At 39.8% G+C, this 22037-nt stretch overlaps 1 protein-coding gene across 1 annotated transcript in view; it reads right to left on the reverse strand.

The window, feature by feature from the left end:
* Positions 1–22037, reverse strand: part of WDR70 (WD repeat domain 70) — a 197018-nt gene that overhangs the window by 174362 nt on the left and 619 nt on the right. Inside the window, exons 3-5 of the mRNA XM_070411814.1 lie at positions 19041–19124; positions 12682–12802; positions 9154–9355 (exon numbers count right to left, since the gene is read on the reverse strand). Coding sequence (XP_070267915.1) covers positions 9154–9355; positions 12682–12802; positions 19041–19124 — 407 coding nt within the window. The remainder of the gene's footprint in view (positions 1–9153; positions 9356–12681; positions 12803–19040; positions 19125–22037) is intronic.

Below are 22037 nucleotides of genomic sequence, written 5' to 3' on the forward strand. Positions count from 1 at the left end.
TGAAATTTGCTAAGATAATAGAACTTGAGTGGTCTCACTACACCCAAAAAAAGAAAAGGTAACTATGTGAGGTGATTAATATGTTAATTAACTTGATTGTGGTGACTATTTTACAAGGTGCATATATATCAGACCATCACGTTGTATAACTTAAACACATACAACTTTTATTTGTAAATTATACTTCAATAAAGCTGGAAAATAAAAAAATTATCATTAAAAAACAAAAAGTTTCATATATAATTAAAAGTAAATAAACTTTTCTTATACTAATCTCTAAAGCACCTAGCAATATTCCTATGATTTGCAGTGACATCTATTTTTCACTCATTACTTATTAAAGTACGTAAGAGCTCACCCTTACCCAAAGCATTAACCATTCCAGGTAGGAATGAAAGTACAGAGGGGTTCAGCTTGCCAGGAAAGGGGGTGGCTGGCGATAACAGAATTGAGAAGGAGCAACTTGGCTTTTTAGGACCCCTACACTGAAAGTCCTCCCTCCCCCTCCTTCATCCCCACCTAAAGAGAATGCTTTCTTTTACACCTTTTACAATTATAAAGGAAGAAGAAGAATTTCACCTGCTCAGACTGGGTCCCTGAGGTTTACCATTTGACCTAGTACTAAAAAAATCCCCAACTCTATTGTGTTGGTGGCAAAGATTTAAACATTCTCACATCTTCCCAACTTGAACTAATTATCCCTTGAAAGCCTGAAGTCCTTAGCCTCTGTCTACAAAGAAAAAGTATTTGTTAGAATATTTCATTTGGGAAACAAAGCGCCTTTTAATAGTTGAGCAAAGATTAATACAAGACTCTCAGCTTGCTATCTCCAGAGTTCTCACAGGAGCTAAAAATGTACTCAAATGCCCTGCAACTCAAAGTGCGGTCAACAGAGCAGCACTAGGGACATCACCCAGGAACCTGTAAGAAGTTCTGAATCTCAAGCCTCTCCCCAGACCTTCTCAATCCGAATCTGCTTTCTCACAATGTCCCCAAAGATCTATCTGCATGCACATTAAAGTGTGAGAGGTTTCTGAGGTTGTCAATTCACTGCAACACAAGTGCACAGTCTGACTACAGCATGGTACTACTGCTGAGCTACATGGTAGAAACATCTTAAGATACTGTCCATAACCTAAAAAATGATATTCCACTGGAAAACCTTGGAAGTGAATATTACTTAGCAAAATTCTTACTCTATAATCCAATTTTCCAAAACTGACAAGTAACATGGGATATTCCAATTCACACACCCTTAAACAGCTACTCAAAAAAAACCTCTTACTGCGTTAAAGAGACAGGGCAAGAAGAAGAGGACAAGAATTTGGATTCTGTCTCTTACTAGTGGCAAGAATGAAAAATCCCTTCTTCTTGGAACCTCTATTTCCTTCCATCTACTGGATATAAATAATAATAGTAACAGCATATACATGCCAGGCACTTTTCAAATAGTGAATAAACTTTTAGTATAATGCCCCGCTGGAGTGGCTCAGTTGGTAGAACATCTTCCTGTGCACCAAAAAGCTGCCGGGTTAGTTCCCAGTGTGGGGCATGCAGGAGGCAGCTGATTGATGATTCTCTCTCATCATTGATGTTTCTCTCTCTCTCTCCTTCTTCTTTCTTCTCTGAAATTAATAAAAAAACATGTTTTTAAAAAAAGAGAAAGAAAGGCTCCGTGAGGGAACATACAGAGTTGTTAAAACAGAAAGGTCAGTGTGGACAGAGAAGAGTGAAGGGAATGAAGTCAGAGAAATCTGAAGAGCCAAGTCATGCAGGGTTTTAGAGGTCAAGGCAAGAAACGTTGATTTCTTAACAACATGACTGGAAGAAATGGGAGGGTTTACTGACAGAAACATGACAAGGGAAGCAGGGAAGTAACAAGAGCTGGTACATGTTTTTAAAAGACTGAATTACTCTGGTGATCAGAAAAATAAACCTCTTATCTACCTCATAGACTTAAATCTTAAGTTATAAAGAGGCTACCCTTAATATTACTGCCATTAAGCCTTATCCTATGCAGGAATCTGTTACTGATCTAAAAAGCTTAAAGACAAAATCAAAAATGAAAAAAAAGCAAACACCTAGAAATATCTTTATGTTACTATCAAACCATCAAAGAATATAAAGAATTTTTCTGCACTCTTCTTTTTTTTTCAGTAATTATTCTAGCATTAATCACAACGTAAACATCACTTGTTTCAACTTGTAGCACATCCTGTTTTAAGATTCTTTTTTTTTCCTTCCACTATAGACAGGACAGTTGAAAAAAAGTGGATTCCTGACAAAGCTAAAATGCCTCTATTGCCCCCTAGTGTCCATTGTAAAGAATGAATTCCCTCACACGCCAATTTGAAAATGGTAAGGAATACACACTGGATTTTGGAATAGAGCTTCTAGCATCCTCTGCTGACAGAAGTTTGCACATGTAATTAAATTTCTTTGTTTTAAAGAACATTGATTTTCTCTGAAGTTAAAATCACAATGTTTTTAAATTTTTTTCTTTCCAATTAGCTATAGTTAAATTAAAATTAGTCATTAATCAAATACTGTTGATGATGATGAAAACAATGATAAAACCTAGCAATTTAGAGTGCTTAGTATGGGTCAATCCCTATGTTTAGTGTTTACATGAATATTCTCATTCTCATATCAACTCCTGGGAACTAAGAATAGAGGGTTGTTGTTTTTTTTCCCATTTTTTACTCTTAAACCTTCCCCATGCCTGAGGGAAAGAAACTGACTGATACAGATGGCTGGCAATGACCAATGCCAAAGGGATGAGGAGCCTCGGGCTAGAAGTCACAGAAGTGCAGTGGTGGCCCCAACTTGGACTCCCCACCACAGAACGTGCCAGCCAGGGAGTCAGAGAAAGTTCATGGAAAACAGGTGCTCACAACTAAAAAGTCACTGTTACGTCTAGTCTTCAGTTACAGTCATAAAATTCAACTTTCAGTTTTCTGTAGTACTGGGAAACAGGATAGCAAGGATAATGAAAATCCTCAATAATCCCCAAGTCTCCATTTAATTATAAGTTACAACCTTCTCTGCCTTAAAAAAAAAAAAAAACCCACACAGAATTATGTAGAAGTAATAAATATGATTTAACAATGATTTTTCACCTCTTCTCTCTGACCCTACCCACTTAAATTTTTATTCACTTATTAAATTCAGAGAAAAAAATAATAAACCTTCAACTATTAAATACTTTGAGTTATTTAATAGTTGGTGTAGTTTGACAAAGTTCAATAATGATTTGCATATGATTTTCATTTGTATTATATTTGAAAGAACAATTTTATTAATAGTATTGTATGTAAGTAAATTGGAATAAAGTAAGAATGAGTGAAAAGGAAGTTTGTCATCAAAAGAAATCATGATATACATTAACATTCCCAAACCAAGGACTTCAACACTAACACTAGTCCAACTACTAACCAACAACTGAAGTTAAATGCATATAAAAACACACAAAAATAAGGCCCTAGCTGCATAGCTCAGTTGGTTAGAGCATCATCCTGACATCAGGGTTGCAGGTTCAATCCCCAGTCTGAGCACATACAAGAATCAACCAATGAATGCATAATTATTTGAAACAACAAATGGATGTTTCTCTCTGTGTGTCTATTTCTCATCAATAAATAATAATCATAATCAAGCATTATAATTCTGAATGTACCTACTAATTATGTTCTTTTGGAAAACTGATATTTTCCTCCCAATTCTAGTGCTATCAAAAACTCATATTTGCTAAGTGAAACAAGCCAGTCAATGAAGGAAAAATACCACATGATCTCACTCATTCATGGATAATAAAGACCATTACAAACTTTTGAACAATAATAGATACAGAGGCAGAGCGGCCTCAAACTGATTGTCAAACTGCAGTGGGAAGGCCAGAGAGAGTTGGGGGGCAGGAGGGAGGGGAGTAAGAGATCAACCGAAGGACTTGTATGCATGCATATAAGCATAACTAATGGACATAAGACACTGGGGGGTAAGGGAGGGTAGGGGTTTGTCAAGGGTGGGGGGGAAAAAAGGACCCTTATGTAATACCCTTTGTAATACTTTAAGCGAAAAAAAAAAAAAACTCATATTTAAAAAGTTATGTTACTATTCTGCTCACTGTGATATTGCAGAAAAATTATTCTTCATCACTGCTCAACAAAATCATTGTATATGCTTAATGCTTAATCACCACTTGTATTATTTCATTTCATTTTTTCCAGTTTCTTGGCATTATAGTGTCTCTGTTACTGGTTTTTAAGAGCTTGTTTATGACTAAAGATGTTAACCATTTCTCATGCATTGCAAATAAAATACCATGTTTTTTGTTACTATTTTACTCTAGTGTTTTACTTTTTGGTTGTATCAAACTTGTATATTAAATATAATCATGATCTGTTTTTAAAAAATGTTATGTTACTGGGAGGGGGCATAAAGAATTATTTTTATGTAATGGAAATGTCCTATATCTTGTGCATATAATTGTCAAAAACTCATCAAACTGAACCCTTAAAGTACTGTACACACTGCATTTAAATTGCATCTCAATAAAAACCATCACATTTTTCAAAAATTTTTGTGAGACTGCTAAAGAAGAGAAAACTACAACTACCTTTGATCTCATTTGGCAGGCAGGTTCATAAGCAGTTATACTTTATACAATTAAATTAACTAATTAATGTAACTGGACTGTGGGGCAGCTCTCATAATTATTAAAACACTATCTAACGAAAGTATAAGCTTAGGGTAAGGCACATAGAATGGTCCTTACAGAAACAGGTGTGTAGTTACCTTTCTATGCTCACATTTCCTCGGTTCACACTTCCATCCTACTTCCATTTTCCATTTAAAAACTGGGGATTCATACGTCACAAAGAGAAAACACTCTCAAAGGTCATAAAATAAACTTTTCAATGATAAAAACCAAATATGCTCCATTCCACTTGACAAATATTTACTCTGTATGTATTATATAAAAAACACTGCACTAGAGGTTGTAAGCTTTTCAAAGTTACTATATAACTTATATACAAGTCCCTGTATTTCTTACTTCTTTTTTTTTTTTTAGAGAGGGGAAGAGAGAGGGAGAGATAGAAACATCAATGATGAGAGAGAATCATTGATTGGCTGCCTATTGCACGCCCCCTACTGGGGATGGAGCCCGCAACCAGGGCATATGCCCCCGACTGGAATAGAACCCAGGACCCTTCAGTCCACAGGCCGACGCTCTATCCACTGAGCCAAACCCGGTAGGGCCAAGTCCCTATATTTGAGGTCATGACATATGACTGCAAAGGGGAGGCAGAGGAGTTAAGACAAGCACACAAGTAATGATTTAACAAGGACAACGGTTTAAGTTTGCTATGGAAGGCAGAAACAGGCCTGAGAAGTAACACATGCAGCTGGCAACTGGAGAGGCTGCCTGGAGGAAATCACATTTGAAAAGGCCCCTAAAGGCTGAACAGAATTTTAACAAGCAGAGCCCGGAGGAATGAGAAGGAAACATTAAATTTTTTATCAGTATCTACTCAAAACTAGCAGACTCCTTTCTCAGAGAAAATTAATGGGCAAATAGGAATTGGTGAGGTCGGATACATTTACAAATCAGACCTTCTATTTATTAATTAGCCTATATCAGTGGTCGGCAAACTGCAGCTCTCGAGCCACATAAGGCTCTTTGGCCCCTTGAGTGTGGCTCTTCCACAAAATACCATGTGCGGGCGTGCACGTACAGTGCGATTGAAACTTGGTGGCCCATGCGTAGAAGTCAGTATTTTGTGGAAGAGCCACACTCAAGGGGCCAAAGAGCCACATGTGGCTTGCGAGCCACAGTTTGCTGACCACTGGATATTGATGAAACATTAGGCATATCCTTGAAAAACATTCTGAATTCCTATAGAATGGGGTGCTAAATGGGGACAAATCATAAGTAAGTTGTGGAAAACACTAAAAGAGACCAGCGAGCAGGTAAAACAGCCTTAAAAATGATATCAGCCCTAACCTGCTTGGCTCAGTGGATAGAGCGTCGGCCTGCGGACTCAAGGGTCCCAAGTTCGATCCCGGTCAAGGGCTTGTACCTTAGTTGAGGGCACATCCCCAGTAGGGAGTGTGCAGGAGGCAGCTGATCAATGTTTCTCTCTCATCAATGTTTCTAACTCTCTATCCCTCTCCCTTCCTCTCTGTAAAAAATCAATAAAATATATTTAAAAAATAAAAATAAAAATAAAATAAAAATGATATCACTCAACTGAGGAAACACTGCTTATTTATTTCCAGTACAGCTTGCTACACTACACGGGCTCATTCCCATGAGGTGAAACCATTTAAAATGCATTTTCTCTGCTAGCTGTCCGACTGGAAATCCTTTTGTAACGTTAAGTCATTTTCTTGGGAAGAGGTGCTACCACAGGTTGACTGGGGAATGGCTTACCTGCAGAGCCTTTGCTCAACACAGACTGCAGGTGTTGAGGCAGGGTCCAGCCCAGACCTACTGAGTCCATCTCCAGATTACACAGCCTAAGCAGGCTTATTTCTTCATTACCAAAGGTGATTCTTACAATAAGATTAAGAACCACTGGGTCAAAAAAAAATTATCTTAAAAAATATTTTTCCATTAATTTCAATAATACTTGCTGAAATATTTAGCCACTCAAGTATGTGAACTTGGCCGCTTTCCTGCTCAGTAGACTGTCTCAGTGCTTTGCAAGTTTCTGAGCAAGAAAATAATCAAATTATACTCTGGAATCCCCAGATGGAGTCCTGGCTGCTGTGGTGATTTATTTTCACTCATTTAGGGAATGAGTGCTATTATCTGCAATGTGACACGTGTTACAAATAGTTTAATCGTGAAGCAGAGAGGAAAAGGGGATTGGAATGAAAGATCCTAGAGGCAAAGAGACAAGCTAAGTGGTAGAAAATAAAAGTTTGACCTTAGATGTTGAATTTAGAATACTGTTAGAGCTTAAATGTGGACCTGCTTCATGAGGGGTTAGAAAGCTGGACCTGACGTTCAAATGAGATGGGGCAATCCTTCAGCTGCTCTGAGTGAACAGGAGTCATGAGGACCAGAAGCCGTAAGAAACTCACCTCGGGACAAATGTGAAATGGTAAGGTAAGCAAGGACACGTCCTCCAGGAATGCTCATGGTTGGAGAAGCATGAGGCACGGGAAGTAGTAAAGGAGACTAGCAAAAGGCAAGCATTATCAGAGAAGGGGTTTGCCTGCTTTACTCACTGCTGTGTCCCCAACACCTGGAAAGTACTCAACTCTTAAGAGGTGTTCAATAAATATCAGCTGAATAAACAAAGAGACAGGCCGCAGACCAAGAGTATAAAGAAATGCCAAAGGAAGAGTTTCGAGGAAGGAGAAGTCACCATTGTCCAAGACTGCAGAGGAGCAGAATGAGAATCGGGAGGGCCTTTGGGTTTGGGGATCTGGAGTTAGTCACTGGAAATCTTTGTGAGAAGAGTTCGGGTGAAGTGGTAAGGGCAGAAAATAACAACAAAGAAGAGCTTCACAGATAAGGAAAAGCTAAAGGAGTTCATCACCACCAAACCAGTATTATATGAAATGCTGAAAGGTATCCTTTAAGAAGAGGAAGAAGAAGAAAAAGGTAAAGATACAAATTATGAACAACAAATATGCATCTATCAACAAGTGAATCTAAGAATCAAGTGAATAAATAATCTGATGTACAGAATGAACTGGTGATTGTAATAGAATCAGGGATATAGAAAGGGAATGGACTGACTATTCTTGGGGGGGAAAGGGGTGTGGGAGATGCGGGAAGAGACTGGACAAAAATCGTGCACCTATGGATGAGGACAGTGGGTGGGGAGTGAGGGCAGAGGGTGGGGCGGGGACTGGGAGGAGGGGAATTATGGGGGGAAAAAAGAGGAACAAATGTAATAATCTGAACAATAAAGATTTAATTTTTTTAAAAAAAAGAACAACAACAACAAAAAATAAAAGCCTAATTTTACTTGGGAAAAAAATAAATAAATAAAAGACATCATATAAAAGACAATGATTTCTTTCCATTGAGAATCAATGCAAATAATCTTATAAAAACAACCCAGCAAGCTGTTAATCTCTTGACAGACATTCATTAGAGCCATGAAAAGCTAAAGCTTACAAATGGGTTTCTGAGCCCCATACCAAGGCATGTTTTTACTTCTCTGCATAGCTGCGCTTTAGGTTTACTCACACATCAGTTCCACGTCAAAGGTCTGGTCTTTTTATTTATCAACTTTCTATTCTAGACAACTTGAATTTTCCCATCGTGTTGAATCTATTCTTGTACACTGTGGCTTTGTTCCTGCCATTCACTCTATATAGACAGGATGTGACCTATCCCCACCATGTCTACCAAAATGTCACCCTCTACAAGGCTCATTCAAATTCCAGCTCCTCCAGAAAGTACTTCTATGTACTGCTCTCTGAATTTTACCTCATCAGCCTCATCTTTCCACTTGCCCCTAGTAAGCAAACTCAGCCATACACTAATCACATGACATTTCACCACCATATCATGCACTTGCATAGATTTTGGCCTTCACTTCAGCAAATTTTTCCTGCTCCCAACACCTGTCTTCCATTCTCTGTTCCGAATGGTTTCCTTTATGTTTTTTCCTTTTACTATTTTTGAAGCTATACAATTTACTTCTATTCTTTGAACAGTTATTCTTAAAAATGCAATTTACATGCTTGACTTAAACTAATTTTGCTTGAAGTTAACTAATATCTCTAGTCTCCTCCAAATAATACAAGGACTTCAAAATGAACTGATTCTACTATCTTATCTTCCACATTATTTTCCAGAATAATTTTAGATCCATTTTGCTTTTAAATCCTCAAATTTATTCATCATTACCATTATTTACACTCAAGGCTTACATAAATTTAATAAAATGTTTATTAATCAATTTCTTTTTTAACACATTGCTTCCGACCCTCCATTTATTATTTTTGAATTCTATTTCTTTATTCCTGAAGTACATCCTTTACAGTTCTTTCAACAAGGGTTTTCAGTAACTCAGATTTTTTCCTTTTAATTTGCTCTCACTTATAAATAACAGATAACAGTCTAGCAGGGAATTGATGTCTACATTACTCTAAAGACACTACTCCACTGAATTCTTAAATACTTACTTCCTCCTCTTCTGAATCACCACCATCATCATCATCATCATCACCATCTTCCTCTTCCTCGTGAAGAGGTGGAGGTAAACGACCAATAGCTTGCTCCATACGATCAACAGGTTCTTCTGCCATGGTAGGGGGTAAAGGAGGGCCAATCAACTCATCATCAGAGGAATCAGAACTCTCTTCACTTCCACTACTGCTTGTATCACTGAAAATACAAACACAGAACTCTTTGCCTCTGCGGCAACAAAGCACACTCTAGAGATGGTACTGATTTCTCAGGAAACCCCAACTCTGCTTTAACAGCTGAGTGTTAAAATTGTTTTCACTTTAAGAACATACTAAAAAACTTATTTTACCTACTTATCTTACCTACACATAAATTAAAGTCAGAAATAAAGGCCATAGCAATTATACATTCGAGGCCCAGTAGACCATGGCTCCTCATAAAGGGCCAGCAGAACAGTTGGGATGTGAAAGAAAAACTGCAAGGCACTACATCCACAGGAAAAAACCACTCTCTACTATATTTGAATCCAATCACTATTTGCACCAAAGGTAGATAAGGCCAGTCATGTAAGAAAGTTAATATTATTCCCAGAATGTTTCAATATATTTTCTGAAATACAAATTATTTCTCAGTTTCATCCAAGTTTGCTGAGTTGCTAAAATGCTAAATGTAGCATTCGGGATTCTAAAAATATCTTATTCAGAGAAGTATCATATTGATTCTCTATTGTTTTTCTACCCAGCACACCAGAGAACTAACACACACTCTCAGTAAGGTCTTTATCAAACACCTGTAAGCATTCTGGAAGCTACCACCATCCACCAGCCCTCCACCTCCTACCCCATCCCAAAGGGTTGAGAATTGCATTCATAATTATATCAATTAAACTATCAAATATTTTATAGGACTCAAAAGTGTCACTGCCTTCTAATAAAGTATTTCCAGTAAGTAAGCTCCATGAAAACAAAACTTTCTCTCCTTTGTGTTCATTGCTATGTCTCTAGCACCCAAATGATGCCTGGCGTAAATCGAATTTTTCTTTTAATTTTTATCCAGGTTCAATACTGAAAGGAATACATTCTCACATGCATGCTCTCCTTATACAAAGGTAGGAGCTAGCAAACCTCTATAGAGTTTCCCTTTGTTCTTGCAACAGCTCCAGCCCCACAGGCTCCCTAAGTAAGTAGGGTAAGCCTGGTTCAGCCCGAGGGTCTTTGCCTGGCAGCGCCCTCTGTTGGAACTGACTGCATACCGCCTCTTTCTCTTCATCGAGGTCTCCTCAAATTCAAATATCGCCTCCTCAAAGAGGTCCTCTAAACTTTCAAACACACCCTATCAGTCACTATGACCTCAATTACCTTACTTTGATTATCTTTATTACCTACATGCTAAGTTATCTCATTTGAGTGTTTATTTATTGTTTAAATCTGTTATCCATCCCTTACAATATCTCCACAATCATATGAGCACAGAGTTCCATCTGACTTGCTAGCTGCTGTATCCCCAGTGCCTGAAGCAGTGTCTAAGCCACAAGATAGTCAACAAATAAGTAATGGTTGGGGGAATGAATAAATTTGTATTAAAGCATTCACACTCCCAAATTTTCTCCCTGTGATTAAATCAGTTTTCCAGCTGTAATGATTCAGAAGTCAGACTTTCTCAATGCAAAATTATTCAAGCCACAGAGAACTCTAAACTGAAATGCTAATCCTTAGCATCCATGCTTTAACTGAGTTAACTAGTTCAGAAGAAAGCATTGAATTAAGAACTGCATGGAGCCATGCTGATTTCATGGCTGATTATGCAGGCCTAATACCCTCATGAAACTGGATGGAATGCATCAGCTTCTCTATGGAGCTTCTAACTCCATTTCTGTCTTTTTGCTTCTGATGTACACAAGCCAAAAAAATAAACAATCCTTAACATATTTTCAATATTCTGAAAAACAAAGTCCATGAAACTATGTCCAGAAATATCCCTGACAGAAAACAGAACACATTCCATGTTTAAAAATGCCTTTGACTCAATATGGTACCAAATATGAACCAGAGTCTGGCCGGTGTGGCTCAGTTGAGCATTGACCTATGAAACTGGAGATTACGGTTCAATTGCAGGTCAGGTCACATGCCTGGGTTGTGGGCTCCATCCCGAGTGTGGGGCATGCAGGAGGCAGCCAATCAATGATTCTCTCTCATCATTAATCTTTTTCTCTCTCTCCCTCCCCCTTCCTCTCTGAAATCAATGAAATATATTTTTAAACATATACATATGAACCATATCCTGACAAACAATATGTATTAAATGAAAAGACAGTTAAAAATCAAATCCTAATTTTTTTCTCAGCCGACTTTTTAAAAGACAGCTTAGCTAAGCAATAAATAAGATGTATAGCTGTACAATTGCAACATAGGAAGCAAATTCATCATTGATGCTTCTATCTCTCTCTTCCTCTCCCTTCCTCTCTAAAATCAATGAAAACAAAAAGAAACAAAAAACGAGAGATTGTTAACAGCAGGGAGGGAGCAATAAGCAGGTGGAGCAAGAAGATGTTTAGGGCCGTGAAACCATTCTGATTGATACTATAATAGAGATACATGTCATTATATATTTGTCCAAACCATAGAATGTACACCACCAAAGGCGAACCCTCATGGAAACTATGAATTCTGAGTGATAGTGATGTGTTAGTGTAGGTTCGTCAACTGTAACAAATGTACCACTTGGGTGGGGGATGTTCATAACGGGGAAGGCTATAAATGTATGAGGGCAGGAGGCATATGGAAAAATCGCCATACCTTCTGCTCAATTTTGCTATGAATCTAAAACTGCACTTAAAAATAAAGTCTATTAAATAAAAAATTTTAAACATTCAAAATAAAGAGGCTGGCAAAATTGATTATCCATGTGAAGGAAAAAATAAGAACTGGATGACAACTTCAGATTATCCACAATTTTATGTTACTTAAATACTTAAATATGAAAAATAAAACTTTAGAAGAAAATACCAGAAATAATGACTACAGAGTTAAGGACTCATTTCTTAAACAAATCATAAAAGCACAGCCCTTGCCTGTGTAGCTCAGTTGGTTGGAGCATTGTCCTTACACCAAAAGTTTGTGGGTTCAATTCCCGGTCTGGGCACATACCAGAGGTAACCGATCAATGTTTCTCTCTTACCTCTCTCTCTCTCAATCTCTCCCTCCTATCCTCCCTTCCTCTCTCTCTAAAAATCAGTGGAAAAAGTGTCCTCTGGTGAGGATTACAAAAAAAGGCACAGATTTCAATACTGCATCTGGAAAACTTCAGAAAACCTCAACTGATTCAGTGTGACAAGGACCCTCTCATGATCGTAGGGAGATACTAAACTATTGCCTAAAGTGGGTGATCGCTTCAGCTGCACATATACTATTGCCTAAAGTGGGAGAAGTTATGCAAGCTTTTAATATCAGGAACTTTGCCTAACTTGTGTTATGAACACTTAGAAAATGATCGTTTAATAGAACCCTTTTGAGAAAGTCAAGCACCTGGAAGATGATTTAGAGCAATCTCTGACCACATTTGAGCCTGAAGATGTAGGTTCAATATCTTCATTTTGCCTTCTTAATTCTTTCTCTCTGTTCATTTCTTCCTCTTTTTCTCTTGCCTCTGAAAAGATAAAAATAAATTTCCAACAGTTAAAACTTCAAAATTTGTCAGTTATTAAGAAGGTTGAAAATTAACAGCCATAAAAATGTAACAGTGTTATCACTAAAAGCAACAAAATTATCACCATAAATACCCAACACTGGGAAAATAAGTGAATTACTCTATATCAACATAATCCTATATAATAAAAGGTTAATATGCAAATAGACTGAATGGTGGAATGACTGGTCGCTGTAGTGTGCACTGACCACCAGGGGCAGATGCTCAATTCAGGAGCTGCCCCCTGGTGTCAGTGCACTTCCATAGGGGGAGCGCCCTCAGCCAGAAGTCAGGCTGACAGCCGTAATCGGTTTGGCTCAGTGGATAGAGCGTCGGCCTGCGGACTGAAAGGTCCCAGGTTCAATTCCGGTCAAGGGCATGTACCTTGGTTGCGGGCACATCCCCAGTAGGAGGTGTGCAGGAGGCGGCTGATCAATGTTTCTAACTCTCTATCTCTCTCCCTTCCTCTCTGTAAAATCAATAAAATATATTAAAAAAAAAAAAAAAAAAAAAAAAGAAGTCAGGCTGACAGCTCACAGCTGGTGAGTGCAGTGGCGGTGGTGGGAGCCTCTCCCGCCTCTGTGGCAGCGACATCCCCTGAGGGCTCCTGAACTGTGAAAGGCCGCAGGCTGGGCTGAGAGACACCCCCCTACACCCAGTGCACAAATGTCGTGCACCATGCCTCTAGTATAAAATATAGCCAATACAAGTAATGATAAAAAAATGTACAAATCTTGGAAAATATTAACAAATATGCTCAATAAAATTAGCATGTGATTAGACTATGAACCTGGATTGGACTCTGTAGAAAGATATGGAAGGGGATAAGTAAAAAAGTGTTCAATGGTAAGATTTGATGTAATTTCACTTTTTTACTTTTTTTGTCAATTATAGTTTACATTCAATATTATTTTACTTTAGTTTCAGGTGTACAGCATAGTGGTTAAACAACCATGTACTTTACAAAGTGTTCCCCCGATATTTCAAGTACCTAACCTGGCACCATACATAGTTATGACGATATTATTTACCATATTTCCTATGCTGTTCTTCACATCCCCACGTAATTTCACTTTTTATTTTTATTGCTTTAAACCATAAATTCAGCATTTTGTTCATTTCTGAATTTCCCACACTGGAGTTTTGGTCAGAGACTTCCTACCAAAATCATGAGAAAATGTCAATTATATTAGGTTTGTAGAATTGTTTACTTTGGAAAGACAAAAGTTTATCCAAGGAAATTTAATCTCTTTCCTCTGATCATCAAACTCTACAATGGGGAATACACAGGAAGTAAATGAGTTATATGAAGAATCCGGTTCTCACCTGCTACCATCTTCAATAGCCCGAGATAATCTTTAACATTTTTTCCTTAATAAGGCAAAACAATACACCCAAACTTAAGCAGTATCAAAGGGCACTTATTAATTAGAATGTTGTACTCTTCAAAGTCTTCCCTTGTTTGGATATGAAGGATGAGAAACAAGGAGATAACCAGCAAATGTCCACAACTAACTAGTCTTTTATTTCAAACTTGAGGCCCGGTGTGAAAAATCTGTGTACTGTGGCAGCAATCTGTGTACTGTGGGGGGGGGGGGGGGGGGGGGGGGGGGGGGTTGTCCCTCAGCCGGCCTGCATCCTCTGACAATCCAGGACCCCTCTCACTCCTTACCGCCCACCATCTCGCTACTCCTTACCACTCGGCTTACTACTCCTTTGTGCTGCCATGCGTGGGAAAGGCTCCTGCCACCATCACTGCACTCGCCAGCCATGAGCCTGGCTTTCTGGCTGCGGGAGCGCACTGACCACCAGGGGGCAGCTCCTGCGTTGAGTGTCTGCCCCCTGGTGGTCAGTGCGCATCATAGCAACCAGTCATTCTGGTCGTTCCACCATAATGGTCGCTTAGGCTTTTATTATATAGACTAGAGGCCCGTTGCACAGAGATTTGTGCAATAGGCCTTCCCTTCCCCTGGCTGCTGGCACCAGTTTTCCTCTGGCACCTGGGACCCAGGCCTTCACTCCAGACAGAGCCTTCAGTCTTCACTCTGCCGCTTCGCCCCTACGTATGCAAATTAGCTGCCATCTTTGTTGGGCTAATTTGCATAATCTCCTGATTGGCTGGTGAGCAAAGTGGAGGGATGGTCAATTTACATGTTTGTCTATTATTAGGTAAGAAGTTGTGAAACATAAAACTCTCCAGGAAGAAGCAAAGCTAATGCTACAACTCTAGCTCATGTTTGTTTTTGTTTTTGGGTTTTTGAGTGTGTGTGTGTGTGTGTGTGTGTGTGTGTGTCTGTGTGTGTGTGTGTTCTCCGGTAGACTGATAGGAGTCAACAATTCTACACTCTGATAGCTGGAGGAAAGTTGAAAAAAATTTAAAGATAGGATAATGTCCAAAATTAAGAGTGGGCCTGCTTGGCTCCTGTCACCCAGCTTCTCCAGTAATCTTTCCATACCCTCCAGGGCGAGGTTGGGGGACACTGGGATACCACATTTGGACACCTGGACTCTAGGCTCAGGTCTTCAGGACAGTTGTGACCCTAATCAGGAAACAACACCAAGGCACATTTTCACCTTCTGATTGCTAAGAAAGCCAGCGTTTTCTCTAGGTAGGAGGCAGCACTGTACTTCAGGTGCTGGGCCCCTCTCTGCCCACCCAGGGTGAATTTCAATTCCAAGTCAACCATACTGCTCTTTCAGTGGCGGTGTTTGGAGCTGGTATGCCATACTATTACTAGCCAGTAAGACTGGAAGGTAAGCCAGCTGATGGTACATTTGAGAAAGGTTTTCTTCCTCCTAAAAAGTGATACACAAAACAGTTTCCTTTCATCCCACAGAAGTGGTCATCTGCATGCAACAAAATTCTGCTGACAATTTTGGACCATGAGGACAGTCAGCTTAGGACGAGCCAATACCCTAAAAGTGGCAAAGCAGAAAAGGGAGAAAAACTTCGTCCTTCATGTCAGAACTCAGAGGATGGAAGAGCCCCACTCCAGAGTTCCTGTCGTGTGTGATACTAAATGTTTCCTATTTGAGCCATTTTTAATTAGGTCTTCTATAACTTCTTTGCAAGTAACCCAAAGCATCTTAGTGTCAGCCTCAACTTAAAAATTCACAGCTAGTACATGGAGCTTACTGTGTACCAGATATTGTTTTAAGCACTTCCTGTAATCTTTAATCTTTGTAACAACCTCTGAAGTTGGTACTATTATTTTTTTTAGCTTTATTGGGGTATAACTGACAAAATTGTAAGAACATTTAAAGTATACAACGTGATGATGTAATACACATATAATCTGTGAAAGGATTGTCCAAATGGAGTCAATGAGCATATCCATTACCCACGTTTACCTTTTTTTTTTTTTTTGCCAAACCAAGTTTTTTTTATTTTATCCTTTATATCCCTATTGTTGAAAGTATTACATATGTCTTCCTTTTTCCCCCATTGGCCCCCTCCAGCCCGCCCTCGCCTCCCACCCCAGGCTTTCACCACCCTATTGTCTGTGACCATGAGTTATGCATATATGCATACAAGTTCTTTGGTTGATCACCCTCCCACCAACCCTCCCCCACCTTCCCTCCAAGATTCCGCACTCTATTCCAAGCTTCCATGTCTCTGGATCCACTCCGTTCATCACTTTATTTTGTTCATTAGATTCCACATATGAGTGAGATCATGGGATACTTGTCTTTCTCTAACTGGCTTATTTCACTTAGCATGATACTCTCCAGGTCCCTCCATGCTGTCTCAAAGGGTAAGAGATCCTTCCTATTAGAGTATTCCATGGTATAACTCTAAGGCACAGAGAAGTTAAGTAACAGAGCTACGAGGTCCCAAAGCAGTGAACTGAGGCTCCACAACTGATATGACCACACTTTCTAAAGACTAAAATTGTAGCCCACCTTACTATTCTTTTTGACATTGTTTCTGTAAATCAAGGGTAGGGAACATCCAGCCCATGAGCCATAAAAGGTCCTCGAAATCATTTGGTCTGGCCCTGTCAAGGCATTAGGCATTAGGGGTGAGTTAATTAAATGTTTGACCAGCCAAAACCGGTTTGGCTCGGTGGATAGAGCGTTGGCCTGCGGACTGAAGGGTCCCAGGTTCGATTCTGGTTGAGGGCATATACCTTGGTTGCGGGCACATCCCCAGTGGGAGGTGTGCAGGAGGCAGCTGGTCGATATTTCTCTCTCATCGATGTTTCTAACTCTCTATCCCTCTCCCTTCCTCTCTGCAAAAAATCAATAAAAAAAATATTTAAAAAAAAATGTTTGACCAAATATAGCAGGCTAATTTTTAAGCTGATAATTTTGTATGGCCCATGAATGATGTTATAAATATTCAACTGGCACTTGACAGAAAAAAGGTTCCCCACCCCTGCTATAAATGATGGTCTGTTAACTAATATGTGACTGCAGATAAACAGCCTATTCGCTTAAGAATTCTAGGAACTAACTTCAAAAGAAGCAGACTCCAACCTTTAGACCTCCAGATATTACAGCTCTGAGAGATTTGCTGGCCTTCAACCAGTTATCTGAACAGAATGTGTTGACTTGCATGTAGCCCCCTCAACAGAAAATTCTCAATCCCCTTCTTTTGATTCCTTGTTGTTTTCCTTCTTCCTCCTCCCTCCTTAGAAAAAACCCTGCCTGTGTCAAGAGTGCACCATCTTCTCAAGCTGAGCACTTGAATAAACCACTTTTTCCATCCACCAGCCTGTCTCTTGACTTGGATTTTGTGCAGTGGGCAGCCAAACGTGGCTTCAATATCAAAATTATCTAACGAGCACCACTTATCTAACAGTGAGCCCACCTCTCTCCAAAGGGCTATGAAGGACAGCCTTTACTGCTTGCTTGTTAGCACACTACCTGGAAATAACACTGGCCATAAATTATTACAGTAGTTAAATCTGTGTGATAGGTACATGGGATTCTATTACTATACTTTGTGTGTTTGAAATTTCACACAATAAATAGTATATGTAGAAAGCTATCTTTTCATAATAAAAACAAACTGTTATTCTTCCAGAGACCAAAAATATTTCATATGAAGCTCACTTCCCAAATATTAAATACTAGAGGCCCGTGCACTGCTAGGGATCCTAGCGGCTGGCTAGCCGCCTGCCTGGCCTACAGGCCAGAGCCTCCCTCCCTTCCCCCGGCCGGCCCCGCCCCCTGGTCGAACTCCCAGAAGACCTGACCTCCCCGTCGAGGGGACAATTTGCATACTACACTTTTATATAGGATTACTGCTATATTTTAAAACCAACAATGACAAGAACAGCATTCAACTAATTTTTTCCAGGAGTCCTGTCTGATTTCTAGCCCCTTCCACTCTATCCAGTGTAAGAACGATCTGAAGCAGTTCCAAAGAAAGCAGTGTGGAGTCAGTCTCCTTCAAAGACCCTGAGGTGGTCGTACTTAGAGTTGGCAACCACCTGCTATCAAAAAAGAGAGTCTGGAAATTAAGGCCTTCGTTAAGTGTCTGATACAGCTCATTATGCAGGGATTCAACAGCAGCAGCCACAGTCGCTGTGTGTCTCAATGTCCTACACTGTCTGGGCCAACAGTCAGCGGTGCACACAGCTCTGAGAGCTACCTCTCGCCCAGCCTTCCAAATACTGGTTCCGCTGTAAGCAGGAAAGAAAAAATGAAATGAGGATTAAATAGAGGTGGAAGGAGAGGTAATAAAGAAACTGCTATTCTGAATCTCATATATTAATTTAGCATCCTTGTGTTCATAGCACACACTTCTAAAAGACTTTAGCACTCAGACCTTCTTACCCTATTTAGATACAACTTTTACCGTGTGTTTTTTTAAATCTCTACTTCCACTCTGAACAGAGTGCGGAATCTCGGAGGGAAGACGGGGGAGGGTGGGTGAGTGGGAGGTAATCAACCAAAGCCCTTGTACGCATATATGCATAACCCATGGACACAGACATTAGGGTGGTGAAGGCTGAGGAAGGGGGGTGCGGGCTGGAGGGGGTCAATGGGGGGAAGAAGGGGACATATGTAATACTTTCAAAAATAAAGATTAAATAGATAAATAAATCTCTGCTTCCAAAGGAACCAATACATACGGGCTTTTAACAATTTTGGACTTTTTTTTTCAGTCTTATAATAACTGTCAAAATCCTTGTGTAAGGTGTACACAGTATTTAAAACAAATAAAACAGCAGATAATTGAACTTCTTACCCAGTGTTTTCCGACTTCTTTCCACAGCTGTTCTTCGAGTCTGTTCAAACATTGCTTCCAAATCAAATGTACGAGCTTTTTTCCCTAAAATAGGAATAAGTAGCAGACAGTGATTTTGCACTAAGCTGGCCAAACTTTAGGTACTCAAAAATTACTGATTGATCAATAACCACTTGGTCTAATTTATAGCATGGCTATGAGACAAACTAAAATATCAAGGAAGAGTTACTTCCCAGGGAATTTTTAATGACAATCTCATCCCTAAGTGCCATTAACCAGCCCACTCTCCCATCCTCCTCTTAATGCATCTAGACCAGTGGTTCTCAACCTTGGCTGCACACTAGAATCACCTGGGAATCTTTTTAAAATCCTGATTTCTGGGCCCCACCCTCTGGAAATTCTGTTTCTTTGTTGCTAATGTTGTGGCCCCACCCCATAACAAAGACACTGATGTAAACTGAAACCACCTTTCTGCAGAGCACTGGGGTAATATGTATCAGTAAGTGTTAAAAGATACACTCCCAAGGTTTTGGCTGCATTTTTATATTTACATTTCTATTAAAGTAGTCCCTCTAAAAAGCTACCCGATGGAAATACACACAAGATTCTCTTTACAAAAGGAGACAGTTATTTGCAACAATGTTCATTTTAGCATTCTCAACAAAAGTTAGAATTAGAAACTACATAGGGGAAAGTTTAAAATATTAGAAATTATGACATTTCTGTTAAATAGACTACTATTCACCCATTAAAAATCATGTTTTAGTTCAGGTTGACTAATGTCACCCCAATAAATTTATTTTATTTTATTTTTATTGACTTCAGAGAAGAAAGGAGAGAAAGACATCAATGATGAGAGAGAGACATCGATTCAGCTGCCTCCTGCGCAGCCCCCACTGGGGATCGAGCCCACAACCCGGCATGCGACCCTGACCGAAATCGAACCTGGGAGCCTTCAGTCCACAGGCGGAGGCTCTATCCACTGAGCCACACCAGCTAGGGCGCCCCAATAAAATTTAGTTAAAGTAAATAAATACTTTTTTTTAAAATGTTTTGGAGGAACATTTTACAATATGGGGAAATCCTCACACTATTAAGAATTAAACAAATTATATACATAACCAAAATATAGGAAAGAACGGACAGAAAGCCTGGGCACATTAGCCTGACATTTGTTCTCTCCAAGACCCAACAGAAATGGGGTGAGAAAACAACGTATGCTTTTTTTTTTTTTTTTTTTTTTTCAGTTTGAAAGACAATTTATTTTTTTTTTATTTTTTTTTTTTTCCGCTGAAAGTATTACAAAGGGTATTACATAAGTGTCCTTTTTTCCCCCCCGCCCTTGACAAACCCCTGCCCTCCCTTACCCCCCAGTGTCTTATGTCCATTAGTTATGCTTATATGGATGCATACAAGTCCTTCGGTTGATCTCTTACTCCCCTCCCTCCTGTCCCCCAACCCTCCCTGGCCTTCCCACTGCAGTTTGACAATCAGTTTGAGGCAGCTCTGCCTCTGTATCTATTATTGTTCAAAAGTTTGTAAAGGTCTTAATTATCCATGAATGAGTGAGATCATGTGGTATTTTTCCTTCATTGACTGGGTTGTTTCACTTAGCATAATGCTCTTCAGTTCCATCCATGCTGTTGCAAATGGTAAGAGTTCCTTATTTTTTACAGCAGCATAGTATTCCATCGTGTAGATGTACCACAGTTTTCTAATCCATTCATCTACTGATGGGCACTTAGGCTGTTTCCAGATCTTAGCTATGGTGAATTGTGCTGCTATGAACATAGGGGTGCATATATCCTTTCTGATTGGTGTTTCTGGTTTCTTGGGATATATTCCTAGAAGTGGGATCACAGGGTCAAATGGGAGTTCCATTTCCAATTTTTTGAGGAAACTCCATACTGTCTTCCATAGTGGCTGCACCAGTCTGCATTCCCACCAGCAGTGCACGAGTGTTCCTTTTTCTCCACATCCTCTCCAGCACTTGTCGTTTGTTGATTTGTTGATGATGGCCATTCTGACAGGTGTGAGATGGTACCTCATTGTTGTTTTGATTTGCATCTCTCGGATGATTAGTGACTTTGAGCATGTTTTCATATGTCTCTTGGCTTTCTGAATGCTTTTTTTTATTCGCAGGGCTATCCTCAGCAGGAGCCCACACCCCTGCCTGGCCTTCTCCTCCGACAGCACACCCAGCCCAGGCTCCGCAGAGAGATGAGGGCTGACCTGGGGATGAGGGCTGGGCTCGGAAGGAACGGGCCCTGGTCGGGCTGCTCAATGGGTGGAGCGCTGCCCCCCATATGCCAAGGCCTCAGGTTCATGCCCGGCCAGGGCACGTACAGGGTTCAACCAATGAATGCACATGTGAGTGGGACAATAAATTGACGTCTCTCTCTCTCTCTTCCTCTCTCTAAAATAGCATGCATATAAGCATAACCAATGGACACAAGACACTGGGGGGTAGGGAAGACAAGGGGAAGGTCAAGGGGAGAAAAAAAAAAAGGTGACATATGTAATACTCTTTCTAATACTTTAAGCCAGCGGTTCTCAACCTGTAGGTCGCGACCCCTTTGGCGGTCGAACGACCCTTTCACAGGGGTCGCCTAAGACCATCCTGCATATCAGATATTTACATGACGATTCATAACAGTAGCAACATTACAGTTATGAAGTAGCAACAAAAATAATTTTATGGTTGGGTCACAACATGAGGAACTGTATTTAAAGGGCCAGAAGGTTGAGAATCACTGCAGTTTAAGCAATAAAACAAAAATTTAAATTAAAAAAAAAAGGAGTAAAAGGTTTGCAATGATAAAAAAAAAAAAGTTAAAACCGTCCACCCGATGTGCGGCCAGGGCAAATGCCCGGACGCGGGCTCCATCCCCAGCAGGGGGCGAGCAAGAGGAAGCCGATGGATGATGCTCATCCTTGATGTTTCCCTCTCTCCCTCTGCCTTCTTCTCTAGAATCAATAAAATCGTATTTTTTTTAA

The sequence above is a fragment of the Myotis yumanensis genome, unplaced genomic scaffold, assembly GCF_028538775.1.
Source record: "Myotis yumanensis isolate MYYU_CA2020_CCGP unplaced genomic scaffold, mMyoYum1.0.hap1 SCAF_4, whole genome shotgun sequence".
Taxonomy (NCBI): domain Eukaryota; kingdom Metazoa; phylum Chordata; class Mammalia; order Chiroptera; family Vespertilionidae; genus Myotis; species Myotis yumanensis.